This window comes from Trachemys scripta, chromosome 10 (genome assembly GCF_013100865.1).
Source record: "Trachemys scripta elegans isolate TJP31775 chromosome 10, CAS_Tse_1.0, whole genome shotgun sequence".
Lineage (NCBI taxonomy): Eukaryota > Metazoa > Chordata > Testudines > Emydidae > Trachemys > Trachemys scripta.
Genome location: NC_048307.1, coordinates 72,794,873 through 72,817,676, shown reverse-complemented (window position 1 = coordinate 72,817,676; position 22,804 = coordinate 72,794,873). Strand labels below are relative to the sequence as shown.

The 22,804-nt window shown below is 41.2% G+C and overlaps 1 protein-coding gene across 6 annotated transcripts in view; it reads left to right on the top strand.

The window, feature by feature from the left end:
- AKAP13 (A-kinase anchoring protein 13) overlaps nt 1-22,804 on the top strand; it is a 339,157-nt gene that overhangs the window by 244,462 nt on the left and 71,891 nt on the right. For 4 of the 6 annotated variants that reach the window (XM_034783692.1, XM_034783688.1, XM_034783689.1 and 1 more), the window contains 5 exons: nt 6,541-6,902; nt 9,998-10,051; nt 16,073-16,135; nt 19,005-19,197; nt 22,032-22,137. In XM_034783692.1, the coding sequence (XP_034639583.1) occupies nt 6,541-6,902; nt 9,998-10,051; nt 16,073-16,135; nt 19,005-19,197; nt 22,032-22,137 (778 nt within the window). The remainder of the gene's footprint in view (nt 1-6,540; nt 6,903-9,997; nt 10,052-16,072; nt 16,136-19,004; nt 19,198-22,031; nt 22,138-22,804) is intronic. The other 2 variants (XM_034783693.1, XM_034783694.1) reach the window with 2 other exon arrangements.

The window sequence follows — 22,804 nt, the reverse complement described above, 5'->3', positions numbered from 1 at the left end:
TGAGTCTTTCCCACTATGTGGTGGATTGCATCTAGAGATGGGTGTAAAACTGAAAAGATTTAGCAATGTAGTTTGAAAGCTTATTCAAAGCTGAAATGACTTAGTTGACCTCTGCCTTACAAGCACTTTTGTCTCCCCTTTGCTAACCCTCCAGATCTAAACAGAAGGGTTCCCTTTTCCCTGTCTCTCTCCTTCCTATATGTTTGGCACCTCTTTACTACATTTGTGCCTCAATCCATTGTATATTTGTAAATACCAGAAGCTTTCATCAATACTATCAAGCTTTCAGTAGCTTTTTCTGGTTTTCATTTATCTTTTTTTCCCAGGGTCCCAATAAGAGATGGGAAAAATCAGTTTTAAAAAGAAAGTGCTTTTGAACATTCATTCAAATGAGTACTGACCTCAATCAGATGGTATTTGTGGCCCTTTTTGCTCACTTTTCACAAACGTTAGTACCAGCACGTTTTGTCCATAAAAAAGTTTTCAAAATGGAAAGTGCTGTGAATATTGACATATTTCAGAGACATGATGGTGACAATATGCATTTACACAAGTATTGATGTTTGAATGGCCATCTTAAAGGGTTCGTGGGTTTGGGAGTCATCCAGCTCTGGAGCACTGCCAAGATCATGTAACTTAGGTGACCAAAGACACAGCATAAATAGAGAACTATTCATAGCAAATCATGAGTGGTAGTCACAGCAAATAGTTTATGAACGACCCGTAATGTTCATGTAACCCATTCAGCAAATGATTCTGAATTACCAATGTTATAAAAATCAGAATCTGCTCACTGCCTGCTTCTTGTCAGGTTCGTACATGAACAGCAAGGAGTTAAATTCATTAAGTATATCCTAGACCACTCTCCCAATTCGAGTCCCTAATTTTGACGAGTTCTGGTTTAGGAATCGAAGACTAATTTGTGCAGGGGAGAGAGACCATCAAAATACAGGCAGGTCGGGCTAGACATTCTGTGATGTGCACACCAGTTCTTACGTATCAGGGTCTGTGTTGTTAAATGTATAGGAAATACTGTGGAAAAGGAGCAGGGAATAAAAAAATAATCAAGTGAAAAATGGAGTGGAAAGTGCAGAGACTGAAAAACAAAGAGTTAATTTAAAAAAGGAGTAAAGAGAGAGAAATCCTAGTGATCAAGCACAGCATATACCGTAGGACATCTTATAGCCTGTCTTTCTTAGAGGTAGTGAGGTAGTTCTGTCCCTAGGAACTAGCCCAGGCTTCCCTTTATCCAGGTCAATATTGTTTTAATTGAATTGCGGTGGAGTGGGGGGAAGAGAAATAGATTTCAACTGTGGAAGAAAAAAGTTTGTAAAAACTACTTGTGTGAACAACAACAACAAAACCCAAACAAACCAAAAAGCATGTGAGGGTCTCAAAACCTCGAGCACTTCGATTTTGCCCATTCCTGATTATTATTATTATTGTAAAGTTCCTGTTTCTCCTTTGGATGGAGTTACACTTGAACCGCTTGCTGCAGCAGCTGTTTGCTGTATGAAACATCCATTCTTCATAGCAAGAGTTACTTTACAAATACTCAGTGAAGTGAAAGATAGCACTGGCTGGAAATCCAATATTAGTTGTTTAATATAGTCAGGAAACTGTAGGCAGAGCAGTCCCATGGCTATACGGAGCCTCTTGTGAATATCAGAAATTCTTGTAGCCTCCACAAGATTGTTAACATTTCATCCATTTTAAGCCCTGCTTCTGTTCAGGGGCTCCAGAGGCTTGAGGTCCTCTGAGCAGTCAATCTCTGCGAGATGCCTGGGACTGCATCTGACTATAGGTGCGTGTGTGTATATATATGTTCTCATTACTATGTGTTTTACCCATCTCCCATATTGTTCTGATTGGCACATGCAGGGTTGAGCATCACGTGCCAAAGAAACAAGAGCTCCTCAGTTAGAGGCCCTATCATCAAAGCACGCCTTGTTTCTTCAGATTCTTTGCAGTTGCTGGCATCTGAGAGTCATTTACACAATGAGCCCTAAGACTCCAGCAAAATGTCAGGCTCTATTCCAGTGTTTATTCCCATAGCCTAGTCATCCTCCTCCTCCTTCTCTAGAGAGCTATCTGTGCAGTAGGCAGATATTGCAACGGTCTCTTCTGTGAATGATTAATGCTGTCTAAGGTTATTTCCTGTCGTCTGTGTAACTCTATCTTCCTGGGGCATAACTAGTATTGCTTGCTCATCTTAGCTTTTAAGCTCCCATTGACACTTAAAGTCACCATGCAGCTTGTGAACCTGCCCTTGCAGATATTATTAAAGAGATTACCTCTGTGAGCCAGAGGTCACACCGGAGACTGTATTCCTTATCTTTTTGAGCCACCGAGCAGTCTTACAAGTTAAGCTGTGGTACACTGCCTACAGCTGGAAAAGGAAGAGAAATCCTATGGAGTATTTCCTAAAGCTTTCAATCTTGCACATAGTCGGGCAGTAGATAGAGAGTCGGTGATATATAGAGATATACAATGATCATTTTCATGAGTGGACAGCTTGGCCTTCACTTCCCAAAATGCTAAAATGAATTAGGATTCTCCCAAAGATTTCCTCCTGGGTGATGGCCCCATCTCACTAATTTTTTTTACCTTCATCTATGATCTTTCTTTTCCCCAGAAGCTTCCACACTCCCCTGAACGACGGCATAAAAGAAACAAAGGAAACTGTTTGTTTCTAATTTTAATGTTAAGACCCTCCCACTTTTTGGCACATATTAAGACCATGTGACATTCTGTGGTTTTAAAATTCCCATCACATTAATTAATCTGCCTTCCTTAAAGTTCTCAGGAGCTAGTGTATGATGATGTGGGGTTTCGGTTGTTTTTTTAATTAGCTAACACCTAGGAGCCATGGTCATACCTAGTTTAGTAATCACGCCCAACACTGGGTCATCAGCAGGGTTAGAATTGAGTACCTAGAATAGTAAGCAGTTGTGATCTGTGGACCTGCCAGCACAGTTTACAAGTTCCATTAACACAGATTTTTTTTTTTTAATCTACTGTGATGGCAAATTGCTAAATTAAAAAAAAAAAATCTCTGTGTGGTGGTGGTGATGAATAGCTTATGACTCTCAGGCCTTGTGATATTGAGAGGTTCCAGTCTTGTGTTGTGGGTTTTGCTTTCTGTAATTTGCATCATTATCTAGGGAATTTACATGCAACTGATAAGTGGGGCTAAAAGAGGATGTTTTGTTAATGGAGTGGAGGGACATTTTCTGCATTCCAGGTTTTGAAATCTTGTACAGGTTTTTCCAACATGATGATTCCCATCTACAGATACAATCTCCTGTGCTGTACCATTTTTGTTTTTAAGTTATTGTTATTCCTAATGCAGCTTTTAATGGTTTTCTAATTAGCTGTGCAAATTAGGGAGAACAGACATGATGGGTCTAGCTAGCCATAGCCTGAAATATGCAAGATTTCCTGGGAGATTTAACATCTTATTTACTTAAGTTAATAAATCTCCATTATAATATTTGATTGAAAAGTACAGGTGCCAAGCTACACTTTCATTGTGAATCAGAGATGCCCTTTTACATTGATTGGGAATCTTGAAATAAAAACTTTAGTGTGTATAATTCAGTGCTCAAGAGCAATTCTGCAATTGCAGATCAGTATGTGCAGCCCAGAGTTCTTGAGCATTATGATGATAATAATTCCGGTACAGCATTTTTCATTTATAAATCTCAAAACGTTTTACAGAGAAGGGTCAGTATCGTTATCACCATTTTACAGATGGAGAAACAGACTCAGGGAGGTCAAGTGTCTTGTTCAAGATCACCCATTGGCAGAGCTGGGAATAGAATCCAAGTTTCCTGTGTCCCAGTCTGGTGCTGTATCCACTAGGCCACACTGTGTCCCTGTTAGTCTTGACTCTTTAAAATGCTTTGTCTTACAGGAAGGGAGTGTCTTTTTTAAAATAGGAAATCAGTGTTATTTAGGAGAACTTTTTCTGAAGAACAGGAGGGATATTAGAGTCATGACTGTACACTGGAGGCTCGAGCAACTTGCACCTTGTGTGTTTTTTTTTTTTTTTTTACTAAACTAGTCCAAGAGATGAAGGCAAAACCATAAATGAACCAAATGTATAAGTATAATTTTAATTATAATTTTTAAATTATATTTTGATTCTATCCAGCTGTAATTTAAGAAACAAGCAAGCGCATATATGAGGGAAAGTAATTCTGATTTTTTTTTTAAAATAGGGATTTTTTTTTTAGTAAATTATTTCCATTTGGAAAATAAAAATCCCTTTCCCTGTTTTGGAGTTAGGCAGCAAAACACAGTAATTTGGCAATTTTGCACTACATCCATTCCATTTGCATCCAGGATTAATGTCCTTTAACTAACTGTACCCTTCTGGTGGTCAGCCGGGATGCAATCTTCCTGCCCTTCAGGGACTCTGCCTTATTATGACAACAGCTTCCTGTGACCTGGAAAAGAGAAACAAACTATTTCCTTCTTTAATAAAGTATTGTTCTCATCATGACTACTAAGTAATTTGTCTGGATTTAGGAAGTTCAATAAACTGTCATCATGACATGCAAATGCCAAGCTATCATCAATGATGTAAAAAAAAAAAAAAATCTGTAACTTTATAAGGCCGCTTCTCCAGTTTTCTTATGTTTTTGTTTTGTTTTACCCCAAACCTCATTTAAAAAATATACTGTAATATACTTTTTTCTAACACTAATTTTGTCACTGGAGTATATTTACAGAAAAAATATCTTTCATGGACGATATTCCTTACCATGACACACAGATCATTGAATTATTTCAACCAAAAATATATACTTACAGTGGGGGGGGGGGAAAGTATTACTCATGCAGTCTACTCTGTGGATATTGGTTTTTGATGGATGTGATTGTGGGAAAGAATGTGGAAGCATTTCTTTAATAGATGCCTTAAAAAATGTATCTTGTACTTATTAAACTGATATGAGAAGCAGGGCTAATGCCCATCAAACTTGGCAGTAAGGTTTCTCTTTAAATTATGAAGTATTTTACCAACGACTGTTTTCAAACACCTCATACTCCCTTTCTAATTGCCATAGAAGCTTTTAGGTGATATTTTTGTTCTAGTACAAACGCAGAACAGAAACATGCAGACTCTGGAGTGGTCTAATTGACTGATTTTTAAAGAGCCCACGATGTTGGACTTTGAGGTGCCCCATAGTGGGAATGTGGTAACAGCATTTGTGTTCACGTTCATTACTGTTGTCTGTTGCATTTGTAAAGGCACATCTCTCGTCTGACAATTGAATTTGGTATTCTGTTATCTTTTTGCAAATGAGATTTGACGGACTGCAGCTCCCCGAATGCTCAGTTCCTGTTAAGTATCAGTGAGCCTGCTAGTTGAAGACAGCGACAAAGCGTCCTGTGGCACCTTATAGACTAACAGACGTATTGGAGTATAAGCTTTCGTGGGTGAATACCCACTTCGTCAGTCTATAAGGTGCCACAGGACTCTTTGTCACTTTTTACAGATCCAGACTAACACGGCTACCCCTCTGATAGTTGAAGACAGTTAGCCACTGTGGCTTTGGTGAATAGTCCATTATATACAACTGGATGAAACATTCGGAATATTATTATTTTAAATGATACAGTGCAGGACTCTGCAGGAATATACATTGAAACTTCCCACATGGGCCTTGAATCTGAAAATGATGTCATCAACATGCTTGTGTTTTTTATACTAGCCATCGGGAACACAGGATAATCATAGACTCGCTTTAAGATGTATTGTCAGAATGTGGCCGATAGCCGAAGAGAGCTAGCTGGGGTTCCACGTATTGCTTTTGGAGCAAACTAAACCCAAGATTACAGTCTGAATAAAGACCCGTCCCACAAGGTGGCCAATCCTGTGGAACAGTATTTTTCAATTATAGTTGGATTTGACAAATGCTGAAACTCCTGACATTAACTTTTTGATAAATGGAAGGTGGTTGGGGGAGGGGACTAATCATTTTGTGTGTGTTTGTTTTATGCTACTGACTAATGTTCAGTTTGTGCTGTATGGTGCAGTGGAACAGTGTGTTAGCCTTTTTGCTGTAATGACTGGAAGCTACCAATCTGGTTCAGCTCACACAAAGAGGACCGAGTTTGCAGACTGAAGTCATATGACCTAGCAATCATCTGTGCCCATCATTTAAACGACATAAGTATTTGGCAGGCTTACAAATCTTTGCCTGGCAAAAGGCTTTAGGACTGGAAATGCAGGAGAAGCTACATTGTAGGGTTACGGTGCATTAACAGAACTGTGAGAAGGACATTAATAGAATAGCAGGAAGTGCTGTAGTGTCAGGATTGGATTGCATGGGCAGAACTGAGTAGGGAGCCCAACTTTACAGTAGCAGGATGAGGTTTTGGGTAGGATAAGACAAGGGAGCAAAGTTGTAGGGGGTGACTTGCGCAAATAAGAAGGAACGGGCCTAGCTTTTGTGATGACTGGCTCTGGCCCAGGCTGTCAGTTGAGATCTCTCTTACCTAAGTTTCATGTTTTTACTTTTGCTGTAACAGCCTGAAGAGGAACAGTCTGCTTGCGATGTCACCAGTTCCAGCTCATCGGCAGACGACACAGTCTCTTTGGAGAGGAATTCCTCTCTTGGGAGTGACATATCCCTTCCACATGCTCTAAACTTCAACAGGCCTAAGGAGAGGCACACTCTGGATGGAAACGGCATTGACATGGGAGCCGCAGGGGGACGGGAGAGTGAACTTGGTGGCTCGGGCGAGATGGAAGAAGAGATGGACAGTATTACAGAAGTGCCTACCCACTCCTCTGTCTTAAGAAATTCCATGCGACCACTGTCACCATTCCGACGGCACAGCTGGGGGCCGGGGAAGAATGCTGCCAATGAGGCAGAAATCAATCACAGGAGGTGAGTGAAAAAGGCTGTTTAAAGCTGTTTACACGCACATAAGCACGTGCTTGTGGGCTTTGCGATTGGCATTTGAAGGATGTGCAAAAACACGGAAAAGTGAGGTCATTCGATGAACTCTGAGGAGAGAAAGAGAGAGAACCACTTACTACAAAAACAAACAAACTAATCTTCCTGGTTTTAATTACATGTTGAATTAAAAGTACTTTATGTCTACAATATATTTTAGCGTTTCAGAGGACTTAGGTCCTTATCTAAAGCCCATTGAAGTGAATGGAAACACCTTGGACCAGTCCTTAATGTAAATTATCATCACCTGTTCCTATGCAGAGGGTTTTGCTAAAGGAAAGGTTATCTGAGTTAAATCTTGGTGACCACAAATAAACACAGCCACTATTAATCAGTAGCGTTCTCACATTAAGGTGTTGTGTGGGCTGTAAGGCTGTAATGGAAAAATATAAGCCTTTAGTCTTGGGACTGGGGTGGATGGGTTCCAATTTGAATCCTGATAGGATTGCAGTATTGAATGAAGTGGACAGACCCTATACACCCTATGCCTAGGATGTTCTTCCAGTTTCCCCCTCTGCTCTCTCTCCTTTCAGAAGAGACTAGGGAACACCACAAAGGCAAGGCTTGCCATGTACCTCTTTACATCAACTACTGTGAAAAGAAATAATGTTATTTTCCAGAACCACTCCTCCCTTGATCTCCAGTTGCAGAAAAATTCCACCCATAAAGTAACTGATTAGGAGTAAGCCCTCTGCATTCTGAGTAACTATCAAGTTCTCTGACTCCCTTTGTACCCAGCATGTTCTTACGCACATCAGCCTTTCTTCATTTGCACCGCACAAAAGTTACTCTAGTTTTACATAGTCATTTAAGATCCTGGTCCTGTTGAAACCAAGTGAGTTTGGCCGTTGATTTAAATAGGACCAACATCCCTTTAGAGCCAGGGTGGTCAAAGTTTGTTCCCTAAGTCACATATATTGTATACCACTCTCATCTGCAATATGGATGCGTGGCTTGTTGAAGACTGCAGGTCCATCAGGAGTCAAATTGGAACCCATCCAGTTGACTGCTGGGAGTTGTTGTTTTCATGGGTCACAGCTCCGTATTAACAAGTAACATGGCCAGAGTCGTCTGCATTATATTAAAACCAATAGTTGTCCTTTGGCTCCTGGTAAATTGCCAGAGGGTAGAGTTTGGTGACCCCGATTTAGAGATATTAGTCACCCTTTAATGCATGTGGATAAATCCCCTTGACATTTCTAGATGTTATTTTCATGCACAGAAGAGAAATTATAGATCCTTAAATTATAAGTTTTATTTCCTCTAAAGCTAAACTTGAGAAAACATTCAGTACTCGGAAAGTAATATGCATTGTTTGTTTTGTTACATGACTTTGTTACCCCTTTCTGGACTTCTTTCCAGGTCCCGGGATGACACACAAATAAATAAAATCACACCGATATTTTAGAACCGCAAGAGAGGCAACTTCAGAGATCAAAGCCAGTTTATGACAGACTGAGTCTATAAGCTCATAAATTAATTTAGAAAGATTTATTTTTTATGTACTGAACTCATTATGTAAGGATTTCTGAGGGTAATAAACTCTGCATATTTGGCAATTACAGCTAATGCTAAGCAGATGGAGTTAAAAACTTCTGAATCAGAGGTTGGATGGCACAGGTTGGATGTTTGTGACATGGGAAAATATTCCTACTGTAAATGATTGATATATTCTTTTTTAAGTAAAGAAACAGAGAAATTATTTTCATATTTTCACGTACACAGCCACCAATAGACAAGGGTGTACATCTGGCTGAAAGGTGATTTGCAAAGGAAAAACCAGTTGGGGTTTTGCACCTTTTTGCTTATTTATGATGCATAAAGGCCTGGAAATTCAGTTTTATTCAAACCCAAATCTCTATTTGGTTGATTGTTTTTTGCTAATAACTATTTAACTAGAATATTTTTGTTGGGATTTAACTCCTCCATCCCTTCAGTTAAGGGCTGAGGACCTGATCCAATTCCATTCAAGTCAAAGGTAGTCTTTCCATTGACTACAATGAAAGCTGGACCAGGTCCTGAGAGAGCTGCCCATGCGAGACTCTACCCTCCCCCATGGGTCCTCTAGCAAAAGCAGGGAATAACAGATTTGATATTCTCTATATTTCTATGGTAAAAAAATTAGTGGAGCATAATCTTTTTATTAAAAGAAGAAGAAAAAGACAAAACCTGTTGAGCATCTTAAATATCATTTAAATATGATTTTTAAACCATTTTTTTCCTTTATAAATCTTATGAAGAATACTTATAAGGCTCCAATGGAGCATGCTTATCCTTGGTAATTCTTAGAGTTCATACTGAGTTTTATACATCTCACATGGGGTGGATTGCAGCTCATATAGACATACTCAGCTAACGTACCTAGTTATTTGGCTCAGGTACAGGTACTGGAGCAGTACAGGGTTCATGGTGGACTGTACAAGGCCACTTGGAACCTAGGGCTAGCCCACACTGGAATCATGCTACCATGCGTCGCTGCTCCTGTGTCCAAGTTAGCTGGATTATAGCTGGCTCGAGGATGTCTCTGTGAACTGCAGTCACGCACCATGTTTTCATCATTGCCATGTCCAGATTGCCATGTTTTTAATGCCCTTTTGAAGGAAAGAAAAAATAGATTTTTCACTGATGGTCCTTTAGACTTTGTCTACACTACGTCATAGAGCTGTTGCCAGTGAGGGTTGCTAACAATGCCTGCTGTTGAACTGGCACTGACTAGTTTGTCCTTGTCTACACATACAGCCGACCCATGACTGGCACCTGTTTATATGCAACCATTGTCAGTGGCCATTATACTTTGTTCGGTAACAAGGCCTTACTGTGAAATAGAGGGAGAAAGATAACTTCATAGAAGACACATTTCTCCCTTAAGTGCTATAGTTTTTATACTCCCCTTTTCATTCCTTCCTTCTGCTGTTTGTTTTTTGGGGGGAAGGGCGGGTGGGAGGAATGGGTGTTTTCCCTTCAGCTGTCATTTGTTCATTTTGTTCCATTCTCATCTCTGACCGCTTTCCATGATTCATTTTCAGTTCAATGCGAGTTCTGGGGGATGGTATAAGGAAGCCTCCCATTCATAGGAGAAGGTACAGAGCCAACTAACTTGACTAACCATTTTGCATTTGAATGTCTACTAACTTCATACTCTCATATTAGTTAATCCAGTTTAGATTCAGTATTTCTTGGAACATTTGTCTTATACGGAGACACGCATCCAATTTCATCGCTCTCACCCTTAGCCTGACACAGCCCAGTTTTTACAACCTTCAGTGCAAGCTGCAAAGTCATTCTTTCTAGGGCTTTTAGTTGATGGGGTGGGTTGAAGGATATTGCGGATTGGAAGCATCCAACAAAATAATATATTTAGGACTGGAAGTTGAGTTTAAATGGGCAAGTGATTGTTTATTTGTCTGTTCGCATTTATTATTGTTTAAAATGTATCAAAATCCCTAGATCTCCAGGATAGGCATGTAGGAACATATTTGAAAATAGTACAGAGGATACGTAATACACTTGGTACACCTGCAGCAACTGATTTGCTTTAATTTGAACTTTATGGGTTTTTTTTTTAACCCTGCCTCTTAAAAGCTGGAAAATAAGCATGATTTTCAAACCAGTTTTTGTCCCTTTCTATCTGGCAAACATTTGATTTCTTATCCTCCCCATACATATTTATTTATTTATAAATAAAATAAGGATAAGGCAAACTTACCCCTATTTTATTGTTGAAGCATCAGCATGATTAATTGATGTGAGCAGCAATGTTTACCGCTCAGGAAAGAGCTTTTTAAAAAAAAACGGAATGCTGGTTCTACAGAAACACTATGTAGACCCTACAAAAATAGTTGCTGCTATTACTGTTAGAATTCTTGGAGGTGCAGTAGAGGATCCTTCCTTCGCGCTCCATGGCCCCGGTTTTATGGGGAGTTTTGTTGTTGTTTTTGACCTTGTCCTCCCTGCCCCACCCCAGACCCATTAATTCCTTTGATGTACTCACTTCTCTGAAATTTTACTTATGATTGTGTCATTGTTGTGTCATTGTTTTGACTGGAGAGACTAAGTACCTGCTATGTTGGTTCACTTCATGTGCCATGACACTCATTCTGCTACTGCCACAGAACATGGATCTCTTGTGGAGAGTTGTTTCCTAAGGCCTTGTCTATAGTAAAAGGGTTCAGCAAAATATTCCCACTAGTGGTATAACTGATTCAGTTGCACCAGTGAGAATTTTTTTTCTACATAATCTTTGGCTGTAAACACAGCTCCTGGTTTTCTTCCTAGTTGTGTAGAGTGAAGTGTTAGCCCTTAACAAGCCTTTGACACGGCTGTTGACCTTGACTCTCAACTCCACAAAAGCATGCGCTCTCGCACCTGGCTGTAACATGCAAAAACCTAAATTCTCAAGCACGGCCTCAAGGAATTAGTGCTCTATGTGCCTTCTATGGTATCTTCCTTTACAGTGCAACACAGACTGCACAGGCCTCAGTGAAGTACTTAGCATCTCTAATTATGATATAGCCTCTGAGAAGAGCAAGTGAAAGGGGAAATGGTGATATTTCCCCTGTGCTTCCTCTTGAGGCTCTCAATCCAGTATCTTCATGCGTGCTCACACCTACTGATATCCTCATTACCTTCATTAATATACTAGACTTCAGGTTATTGTTACGCCCACCCTTAATGAAACTCTATGGACTCCATACGGCTCAGACTCCACACTGCTCTGTACTTTGTAAGGTGGCATGCAAGGATTGCCTTGTGAGCATATGCATGCTAACTGCTTTTTACCAGCTGCACAGTGATAGCCACCTGACTTCTACAGAGGAGCTTGGGGTCCTTATGCTAATCGTAAAGAGAATGTCTCAAGTTGGCCACTTAATATCACTACTTACCTTTGCAATTTAGGTCAGATTCTTTAGTCAGTGTACTCTCATTCTATCTCTTTACCACTGCCCCAGCCTCCCAGCCTTTTAGATACCCTACAAGCAAGTGCTGGAGAGGGGACAATGGCACAGCCTCAAACTAATTCCAGTCTGTAGCTGGTCACACAAATGGCTCTTCCCTCTTCTCCCTCCACCCTCCTCCCCAGTCTTCTGCCAAGGGTTTGTATATATATTGTATGACGGGCCACTGTCTTCACTTTTGCATGGTGTTGCCAATAGATTGTGGGTGGCTGTGACGGGTTGGATCACAGAAATCCCCTTGGGAGCTGCCACCCGACGTGCAAAGACTACCCCTGCTTCTGTTTTCCCTGCCAGCTCAGGACTCCAGCACCCTGTCTTGCTGAGCCAGACACTCCCGTCTGGCTCCAGACACAGACCCAGGGTCTGAATCACTTGTCCCAAAGCTGCAAGTTTACCTGAAAACAGCTCACAGACGTGTGCTTGTCTCTAGCACTCAGATGCCCAACTCCCAATGGGGTCTAAACCCAAATAAATCCATTTTACCCTGCATAAAGCTTATGCAGGGCAAACCCAGAAATTGTTCGCCCTCTATAACACTGATAAAGAGAGATGCACAGTTGTTTGCTCCCCCAGGTATTAATACATACTCTGAGTAAATTACTAAATAAAAAGTGATTTTCTTAAATACAGACAGTAGGATTTAAGTAGTTCCAAGTAATAACAGACAGAACAAAGTAAGTCACCAAGCAAAATAAAATAAAATGCGCAAATCTATGTCTAATCAAACTGAATACAGATAATCTCACCCTCGGAGATACTTCAGTAAGCTTTTTCTCAGACTGGACACCTTCCAGGCCTGGGCACAATTCTTTCCCCTGGTACAGCTCTTGTTGCAGCTCAGGTGATAGCTAGGGGATTCTTCATGATGGCTCCTCCCTCCCCTTGTTCTCTTCCACCCCTTTATATATCTTTTGTATAAGGCGGGAACCCTTTTTCCCTCTGGGTTTCCACCCCCCCTCACTGGAAAAGCACCAGGTTAAAGATGGATTCCAGTTCAGGTGACATGATCACATGTCACTGCAAGACTTCATTACTCACTTGCCAGCACACACATATACAGGAAGACTCACAGGTAAATACGGCCATCTGCAGACAATGGGAGTCATCAAGATTCCAAACCATCCTTAATGGCCCACACTTTACATAATTACAATAGGCCCTCAGAGTTATGTTTTATATTTCTAGTTTTAGATACAAGAGTGGTACATTTCTACAAATAGGATGATCACACTCAGTAGATTATGAGCTTTGTAATGATACCTCACAAGAGACCTTTTGCATGAAGCATATCCCAGTTACATTATATTCACTTATATTTTTATAAAACCATATAGACTGCACAACGTCACAGTGGCTCACCAGCAGGATTATAATTCTGTATGTCTGTGTTTTCCACAGCTCTTGCCAAGAATTTTTATTCCTCTCTGGGACCTTCTGCCATTTCCTCCAAGCCTCCTACTCCTTCATCTCTCAATTATAGAGTTTCTGCCCTGCAGTTTTGTAGTCACACTATAAAATTAATACAGTTAAGAAATATATGTATGTAGAGAGAGATTTTTTATATATATTCACCCAGATCTACAGAATTGTCAGCTGTAGGTCAGTTTTCATTGTGAAGGAAATTGGATACACTCTCCTTCCCCACCTCACCCCCACAATACACACACAACTGCGTGAGTATGTTGAACCGTTGTCTTAAGGGACACACAGGTCACCTAAGGGTGTCAGCAGACTCTGAAGGTGAGAGCAGCCGTGGAGCTGTAAATGATGCGAGTTATTCATAGTATAGCAGGACACTGACTCCCTTTGTGACCTTGAGCAAGTGTCTTATGCCCTTTGTTTCAGATTCTCCATCTGTAAAATGGAGATACTTCCTTACCCTGCGGTGGTTTACTTAGCTGCTGATTATAAATGCACTTTAAAGATTGTGCATGTTACAGCAAGGTGATTGTTCATAATGGATATTGATGTTAATATTCTGGAAGCAATCAGAAAAGATCTTCTGTATATCTGATGGCCTGCCGAGCACAGGAGCTTCACTAACAGATGCATCATGGCTAGGACCCTAACAAATTCATGGTCCATTTTGGTCAATTTCACGGTCGTAGGATTTTTAAAATTGTCAATTTCATGATTTCAGCTATTTAAATCTGAAATTCCACGGTATTTTAATTGTAGGGGTCCTGACCCAAACAGACATTGTGGGGTGGATGGGTCGCAAGGCGGCACGGTCTTCAGAGCTGGGCAGCTGGAGCACGGCAGCGCCACGCTGGCTGGGAGCCCAGCTCTGAAGGCAGAGCTGCTGCCAGCAGCAGTGCAGTAGTAAGGGTGGCATGGTATGGTATTGCCACCCTTATTTCTGTGCTGCTGCCTTCAGAGCTGGGCACTCGGCCAACAGCCGCCACTCTCCAGCCACCCAGCTCTGAAGGCAGCAATGCAGAAGTAAGGGTGGCAATACTGCGACCCCCCCCCCCCCCAAAAGAACCTTGGGACCCCCCCCCCCCCCGGCAACTCTCTTTTGGGACAGGACCCCCAATTTGAGAAATGCTGGTCTCCCCCCATGAAATCGGTATAGTATGGGGTAAAAGCACACAAAAGACCAGATTTCACAGGGAGAGACCAGATTTCACAGTCCGTGATGCGTTTTTCATGGCTATGAATTTGGTAGGGCCCTAATCATGGCCCAATCAGCAGCCTCAATATGAGGCTTTAATTCCTAGACAAACTGCTGGTGGATACCCTCAGACTAAACACCATGGGTTCTTCAGTTAACTGTCCTTACTTCTTTATTCATTTAGGGTCCTTGGCCCCAGTTCTGAGTACTTCCAGTTTTGCTTGGAGTGCTGGAACAAAGAGGGGCAAGGGAAAGATGACTTTATGCCTCCTTGCACTCCCTGTATTCTGGGGCCACTTGGACCCTGCCCAACCCCTGATGTCAGAGCAGCTCTAGGGCTGCTCAAACGTACGTTCTGTTTCCCATAGCCCCCTAGGTCAGAGCACAGTGCTCTCTGGCCATGCTTACTACCCCGGGAGCTAGGAACAGGACCAGTGTAAGGTTACCTTGGTGGCTCTGTGTTGGTGCAAGACCTTTCTTATGCAATGGGTGTTTCCTGGGGCGGTTTTCTGCCCCCCTTTAAGCACCACAGCTGAATAGAAAATCAGTTCCTCTGTGCTCGAAGAATCTGCAATTGGGCTCTGTTGGGCATATTTGTAGGGCCAAATGTAACTATGTAAATGCTAACTCGCAAAGAAATAATAATTGAAACCATTGTTTAAAATCAGAACCAAAGAAATTGTCACTGTTTTGAAATTCTAATTGTTTTACATGCAAGATGGAGACTGTTTGGTTCTTGGCACTGGTATTTTGACAAGAGAAACTTTCATTTCACGGTCCCTGATTCGGATTAATCCTAGATTCATTGTGAAATAAAAAGCAAGACACATTGCCTAGTGGTTAAAGCACAGAACTTGGAGTCAGGAGAGACGTAGTTTCTGTTCAGGCTCTGACATTGACTTGCTGTGCAACCTTGATCAGATCACTTATTCTCTTCTTCATTCTTCCCCATCTGTAAAATGAGGTTAATATCCTGATGTGGGGGGAGCTTAATCCATTCAACGGTTGTGATGCATTTTTCAGATCCTTGGATGGAAGGTGCCATAGTAGTGCTGATTACTGTTGTTATTAATAGACCTGTTACCTCATGGCCATTTGCTTTATGTGAAATTGGCCTTTGTGGGTCTCAATCCCATTCTCTCTCTATAAAATGCTATGGCTTGGCTTGACTGGGTTGCATATGCCAATTAAATGAAGAAAAAGTTCCCTCACAGCTGGTACAGATTTTCATCCATGGGACATGGAGTGAGCTCCCCTGTCAGCTCCAGTTCAGTATTGGCACCCATTGGTGGAAGCAATTCGAGGGAAGCTTGCACTGTTCCACTACCTGCACCATCCCTGTTCTGTGGTAACTAACAGGGCTTTAGTGTCCTGGGACTGCCAATCTGGTACCTTTCACCCACCATTTATTAACATACAATGCAAAAATCTTTCTAAAATTAAATAAGTTTAACCGAGTCCTGAAGCATTCCCTTTCTGTGACAATCCAATAACTGCAGCCCTTTTCCTTTCTCTGCCTTTGATATCCTCAGTTTGAGCTGGTGTCCCTCTGGCGTACAGTACATTACCATGGGTGCTGACTTTAATTGTAGAAGGTATGGTATAAATAAATGTGCAGCAGCAGAGGGGCATTGCAATCACAGTGTTGTCAGCTCTTTGTGTGGTGGTCTGTTTCTCTGTTGCTCTGGCTGGAATGTGCTTGTGTCTGTTTGCTTTGTCTGTCGTGTCCTGTCCCCCCCCCCCCCGTCACATTTGGTGTCGGGTCCTCCAGAGACTGAAGTACAGGTGAAGGTGTTGGTTAGTCTCTGCTAGTCTTGAGTGTCAGAGAAGCTGCATTATTCACCTGGAGCTGCTTTTTTTCTGTGATGATTGTTAGGCACATCTTTCCATACAATCAGAGCAATGAAAGTGACAGCAAAAGAATCTAGGCCAGAGTTAATGAGATATAGCAGGGGTCGGCAACGTTCGGCACACGGCTCGCCAGGGGAAGCACCCTGGCGGGCCGGGCCAGTTTTATTTACCTGCTGACGCGGCAGGTTTGGCCGATCGCGGCGCCCCCCCCATTCATACAGACTGCTTCTAGTACAATGAGAGTTCTTTTTGCTCTCTCTTGAGCAGAGAAGCTAGCCATTTAAACCTCTCTAGAAAAAAAATCTGATAACCACAGATTTGGTTTTCCCAGGCACTTAAAACTTGCGTGTCCTGTAGAAAGTCCAGAGTCAGAATTAATTATCACAGGTAAGATCCTCAACGGAGGTACATTGGCAGAGCTGAAGATCTGGACCCAGATTTATTTTTGCCTCAACAGTTAAAGGATAGAATTTCCAACTGTATTTTCTGGAGGCTAGATAACTCTGAAGTTTGGAATACAGATCATTTACTTTAGAACACTGATTTAAATGTGATCCAAATACAATAGGTAAAAACCACAGAGCATTATCAGCTGATGACTATTTGATGGCATGTCTGAAGAGAGTTGCTGTTCTGAGCCCAGTTATTAGAGGATAGATGTCAAGATCACAGCAAACTACCAGCGTGATTTTGGGCTGCAAGAATAAAAGCCTGTCCTCCATAGATAATAGGAGTGGGACAGATTTCCCCTTGCAGATGTTTGGGAGTAAATTTTACAGTGCATGCTATAGCTAAATAAAATGTAATTAAAGGCTTTTGTGAATTGATAAAATTGCAAATTCTGTGATTTGTCTGCCTCTCGTTTACTAACTTGAAAAAATCTTTGGAACACGGATGTCTGTCTCTTCTGATTTAAGATTTACTTCAGCTTTTGCTTTCGAGATGATACATGTTTGTCAACCATCAGCTCCTCCAGTGATATGTAGAATACTAGTATCCATTTGGTGTCTACGTGGATTTAAAGCTCCACTGTACATTACAAAGTATTTTATTTTTCCTTTTAACACGTTTTGAATGTGAACTCAATAGTGAGTTAGATTTCATGATTAACCTTGAGTCCAAGTGTGTTGTACATATTAAATGTTTTCTGTAAAACACTTGCCCCTTATCCAACCACAGCAAATTGTCATATAATATACGATTCATAGAGAGGACAATCAAAAGAACATAAAAGTGTCACTGTAATTGACATTTTGTCTTCAGGTACTCACAGGCCATTAAATAGCAATTGATTCAACTCAAAAGTTTGAAAAAAAAGTAGTATTTGAAATGCTAAGGTTATATAGCAGGATCCTATCCGAAAGATGTCAGGAGGTGCACTGAGACTAATTTGTTCATCTTTCACCTTTAGAAAGAGGGGTTGAAATCCTCATTCATGTCAAAAATGAAAATGTGTGTATTGGTGTTATCTTTAGTTCCTACTGTACATTGGACCATAACAAAAGCCATCTTTCTCAAGGAAGGCCCTGGATCAGAATAGCAGCGTTTGCCGCACATGAGAATTGAGCTTCAGTCATAGAGCTATGTTGGGGATCTAAGACTGGCATAGTTGGGGGCACTGCAGGTCAGGAATGAGGTGACTACAGATCTGTAGGGTGACCCAGGCCTGGAATTGCAAGGGATGCTGCAGGTCAGCATTGAGGTGCTGGATACAGTGCTTTTGCTAGAACGGTGAGGCTGGGACGATAATGTAATGTGTGGCAGCAGGGAAGGGAGGTTGGTGTTGCCAGTGAAAATTGAGCTACGCTAGCGTGGCTCTTCGTAGGGAAAACTTGCATATCAGCAGCCGTCACTGTGGCTGAGTCTGGCCAACTCTTTCATAGGCACCAATGTTGCAGACAAATGCTTTTTGTTTTGTTTTTAGTGATCGTGCCTGGCTCAGTTGGATAACCTAGCTGCAGAGGCAAATGCTGAAATGTGATTCATTGGCTGATGGAGACAGTACTTATTTAATACTTAGATTTTGGCACTAATGCCCTGCTTTCTGCCAAAGCTTATACAGTGGCAAATGCTAAGCAGCATCAAGGAACATTTCTGCGAAGAAGAGTTGTACACCTTCAATATATTGCTGTCTATAAACCAATGGCTTCATAGCTGTGGGAGGGGCAAATAGCATCAGGATATACCAGCTATGTCTAACTTAAATTGAGCTGCATCCAGTATATCATTTGAAGCTGAGAGAATAGAATGAGTTGGAAATAAGCACACCTAAGAAAGCTCCCGGTTTTTCTTTTGCACAGTTCAGGAGAGCGAGAAGGAGTCCAATAACACAGAAATGTATTGGTCCATTATTCTCACGCAACCATTTGCCTGAGTGTACCAAGATATTGCTGTCTGCAATGAACACGACAAGCTGCTACCTGCAGTAGGTCACGTATATTACTCAAGGAAGTAACACAAACTGGGAGAATAATATACGTTTCACTCCACGGTGAATGTCGAGGTTGCATCCTTTTTTAATTAGAACGCGTCTCATGCACACAGTTTAGACGCCACATTGTATGTTAAAGCATTAAGAATTTTCAGTGTCTAACCTCTCTGATTTTTCTTCAGTTACAGCCTAGAAGGCCTTGCAGGAGACTCCGATGATAACAAGAAGCCCTCCTCAAATTTAGAGACTTCCTCTTTGAGTTCCAAAGACCTCAGGCGAAGTCCACTTGCTAGTGACGAACGTGGCTCCTTGGTCTCACTCACTGAAGAGGAAGTAGAATCTGAGCAGGGGGAGATCAGAGGCTTTGACCGTCAGGTAAAGCTGTATTTTTCTTATTGTTGGGTTTTCACAAAACTCTAAATCAAAGGCTCCAAAACTTTGCCCAAGTGAGGGTCCTCTTTGCATGCATAATACAGAGATATTCTCATCTTTAATATAGATATGTGCCTGGCAAAGGCTAAAAGATGCATCACTCCCACTTGATCAAAGTGACCTTGCTACTCAGCCATAAAGGCAGCATGGTTAGACCGTAGGACAGGGAACAAGTAACTCCTGAGTTTTCTGCTACGGACTGGATGGTCTTGGAAAAGTCACTTTGCTTCGTATAATGGAGTTAATAACACTTCTCCTATAGAGATGTTATGAGGCTTAAAAAAATGAATGTTTGTGTGGCACTCTGAAGATGTGAAGCATATATAAGTACTAAGTATTATTTTATCTGTTAAGTTTTTTAGGTTTATACCCATAAGAAAATGAGGACCTTTCTCTTTCATAATAACCTGTATTCTGATTTTTTTTAATGGTCTCATCCTACTGTTACAAGCAGCAACTAAATTCAATATACCAAATGGAGAATTATGCAAATTTAGGTTCACCTTCTTGGAGATTTAATCAGGAGAGATGGGCCTGTGTTTTGTGGACATGTACCTTCAATCTGTTTTATTAAAAAGGCAAATATATTAAATGCATTGAATATCTGAAAGCCACACTTCCACCATAATACAGTAACTCCTCACTTAACGTTGTAGTTATGTTCCTGAAAAATGCAACTTTAAGTGAAACGCTGTTAAACAAATCCAATTTTCCCATAAGATTTAATGTAAATACAGGGGGTTAGGTTCCAAGGAAGTTTTTTTAGGGCAGACAAAAGGCATTATATACTGTACTGTACTGTGGTTGGGAAGTGCCCCTGGCTTATCCCACACACGCACAGCCTGCTGAAGGCAAGGATGCTAGGAAGCACCTTCGCAGCAGCAGCAGCTTCCCTGGAGAAGAACAGGCACCAACTTTGCCCGGGGGATGCTCCAGGCCCACTTCTTCCCATCCCCGCTCCACTCCAGGCCCACCTCTTCCCACCCCCGCCGCATCCCCGCTCCTTCCCCCGCCCAGAAAGTCCTAAACTGTTTGGCGGTGCTTAAGGCTTTCTGGGAGGGAGGAGGAAGAATGGAGACACCATGCTTCCCCACTCCTGCCCCTCCCTCCCAGAAAGTGCTGGGGGGGGGGGGAAAGGAACTTATGCAATGCTCCCTTGTAAAGTCGCTGCTCTTCCAGCCAAACAACATTATAAGGGAGCATTGCACAACTTCAAATGAGCATGTTCCCGTTACACCGGAGAACGTTAAGTGAGGAGTTACTGTACTTCTCTGGGCAGACACAAAAGAACTGGGGGTTATTCAGCTGCCCCTGTTTAACTGCTGGAGATTGTCTTTGTTGACTGATCCTGGCACACTGATTTTCTTTGACATCTTCATGAGTCTCACATGGAGGAAATTGGTGTTGCTTAGTGCATCTGTCACTTGAGCATCAAACTGTTGAAAGTGGCATTTGAGTCACAGCCTAAGTAAAGGTGAAGGGAGTAACCAGGGCTCATGAGAACTGATCTGTGAGAGCTGGCTTTACGGTGTGGGATTGTATCTCTTAGCCATTGCTTTGATGAATGGTGTTCATTGAAAGTCCATGGTTACAGCTACATACCCTCAGTGTCAGACTCTTGCCATTTTGTACTGACAGCTCATGTGTAACCTTGATTTATGCATTCCCAATTAATAAGCTAAGGATAAGCAATAGAACCAAACTGAACTCTTTAAGGTTCAAGCTTCTGGGGCAGTAACAGATAATTTAATGTAATGGAGGACTGTGAATGACACAGTGAGGGACAGCATTAAAGACTTTAGTTAAAATAAAATAATTAGTTAAATCAGACAGGCATTACAGTATAGTCATACACTGCATTTATACCCACATTCCAGGATAAAATGGTGCCTCCAGGCTGATCAGTCCCAGGATGAGAAGAATGAGTATATAATCCTTTCTCTCTCTGGTGCCCCAAATTAGCACACTACTCTTTATATAATCAATTATAACAACACCCCTTAATTAATTAGCATTAGGCCTACCTTTTACCGTATTTACCATAATTTAAATATTTTCTACTTTCTCATTGGTTTTTGAATATTACACATAATCTTACTTAATGTCTACGTAATTATCATTCCAATAACTATCAATACAGATAGCATTCTTCTAAAACATTCACATTTTGTCTAAGACACTTGTTAAAAGTAGTTAAAACCAAAATCGGTTTACAACATGGCCTAAGATTGTGTCCGAATTTATCTCTAACTTGCCTCTAAATTATCTCACTTTACTCATATTTTACTAGGCCTTATTGTTTTCATGCCCAAATTTAAGGCCCCAAAGCATATTTTCTACTTACATTTCAGCACATTTCTATTTAACATAAGCAAATGTCATCTCTATAGACTACAGCTGGCAGGGTTGAAATCACAGCAGTATTTTCATTGGCTATCAGACAACAAACATACATTTTATTGGCTTGCCAGAGAAGGAAGCATCCTGTGCTTGCCTCTATTTGTGTTACATACTTACATTTGTTTCCCATTTTTAAAGACGTTGCATTTCACTTTTACAATTCCTCTGTGGTTTTGTCATGCTGCAATTCACCATTTTTGTACCCTACCACCCTAGTTGGGCCCATCCCTTTGGGAAAGGTATTCTTGAGTGTTTTAATGTTCCAGTATTTAAAGGGATGGGCAACTAATGCATTTAAACACTAGACTGTAGTCTGCAGTTGGGGTGAGGGCATTGCTTGGCATATCTTCTTAATAGAGTTGTTTTCTATTCCACAGATACGCCAAAGATCACAGCCGCATGGATTTAGTTTCTGTACTTCTGCCACTTCTCCGCTGACCAAATCCATTTCGCTAATGACAATCACTCAACCAGGACTAGACAGTGAGTAAACATGACTTTCCATTTGCCTTATCATCCCATATGCAGTATTCACGTACCCCATGCTAACTCCCCAAGATAGAATTCCCCAAGCTTTCTTTCTGTCTTATTACTTGAAGCAGAGGTGTGCTTCTCTACTGCATTTAATTACAAAAAGGGGCATCACTCATTTTTAGACCCAAATTTGCCACCTTGCATAACTAGAATTATTTTACTCTGTTAACGTAAATTATTGGTATTAGAACTGATGTTTCTTGACTATATTATAAAAAAACTGATTATGTTCATGATAAATCCTGTATCCTTTTGAATTTCTTCCTCTGCTGTTACTATAATGGTTCCTCATTTGAGGTATTACTTTTCCATATCTTGCAGAGTTGAGAGATGTAGAGATACGGAATCTGAATCTTCTGTATCCTCAGAAGAAAAGCCATAAGACTAGTGTTTAGGCTGGAGAGGGAATGGCCTTCCTGATATTTGTTCTCTAAAGGAATTTACTCATTAATATTCCTGTTACCCGGATCAACCTTTCTGTGGGTTGAAGGGCATAATTTCAAGTTACATGCTTTGAGGAGAAGCAACAGATGCAGGGGTGAAATATCAAAAGTCTGGGGTGCTTTTCTTAAGTTAAATTCTGTGAAAAAAATAAGTAGTTTGCAAAATCTTCTTT